This window comes from Myotis brandtii, unplaced genomic scaffold (genome assembly GCF_000412655.1).
Source record: "Myotis brandtii unplaced genomic scaffold, ASM41265v1 scaffold188, whole genome shotgun sequence".
NCBI lineage: Eukaryota > Metazoa > Chordata > Mammalia > Chiroptera > Vespertilionidae > Myotis > Myotis brandtii.
Window position 1 is genome coordinate 475,469 of NW_005356985.1, and position 1,058 is coordinate 476,526.

General features: G+C 64.9%; 1 protein-coding gene across 1 annotated transcript in view; it reads left to right on the plus strand.

Moving 5' to 3' along the window:
- CRMP1 (collapsin response mediator protein 1) overlaps positions 1-1,058 on the plus strand; it is a 46,416-nt gene that overhangs the window by 29,595 nt on the left and 15,763 nt on the right. The window contains exons 8-9 of the mRNA XM_014538282.1: positions 94-214; positions 933-1,055. Coding sequence (XP_014393768.1) covers positions 94-214; positions 933-1,055 — 244 coding nt within the window. The remainder of the gene's footprint in view (positions 1-93; positions 215-932; positions 1,056-1,058) is intronic.

Here is a 1,058-nt window from a genome sequence, read left to right on the forward strand (position 1 = left end):
CGGAGGACTGATTCAGGGAGAGCCTGGGAACTCTGGGAGCGGGTGGCTGCCCTCGCCCCTCCCTCCTGTGACCTCGGATTTGCTGTCGCCCAGCTGGAGGCCGAGGCCGTGTTCCGGGCCATCACCATCGCCGGCCGGATCAACTGCCCCGTGTACATCACCAAGGTGATGAGCAAGAGTGCGGCCGACATCATCGCCCTGGCCAGGAAGAGAGGTGCGCCGTGCCGGCCCCCGTGGCGGCTCTGTCCAAGGCAGGGGGTGGCCAGCAGGTTCAAGGTCACTGACTCTGCCCGGCCAGGAGCCTGGGCCCCCCAGGCCCCTGCACATTGGAAAGGGAGATGGGATGGTGGCAGGTCATAGACTCGAGGTGGGTTTTAGGCAATTCCTGGGTGCCGTGGGCCCTGTGTGACCCTGGGTGAGGGTGTCTGAGCCTCAGGGAGACTGGGGTGATCCTCGAGGTGCTGTTGTGTTTGTCTCTCATGCGAAGATTGTTCCAGCCCCTCCCTGGAAGGTGGGGGGGCTCCATGCACTGAGCCAGGTGCCCACAGCCATGACTCGGTGATGACTCACCTGCTTTGCCCCCATGCGTCCTGTCCTCAGTCCCCAGCCAGTGTGTCTCGGCATCACCTCCCAGGTGTGACCTTGACCTTGACTCCTCCTCGAGCATCTGCTTCGGGCAGGTCCCTAACGGGGCAGCCGGTCAGGCTCGGCCTCGGAGGACCAGCCTGCGCCAGGAGAGGGCAGTCCTGCCTGAGCACTGACAGCAGCCCCATCCCCAAACTCGCGGGCAGGCAGCGCGGGTCGAGCCGGGGCTGGCGCAGAGGGAAGCCTTTGCGGGTTTATTTTCTCCAGCCTGAGCTCCTCTACGTTTTTGCAACCATATCCACACTGAGACCACTCGCTCTTAACCGTGTGTTTGCGTTTGCCCCCAGGCCCCCTCGTGTTCGGCGAGCCCATCGCTGCCAGCCTGGGCACCGACGGCACCCACTACTGGAGCAAGAACTGGGCCAAGGCGGCGGCCTTCGTGACGTCCCCGCCCCTGAGCCCGGACCCCACCA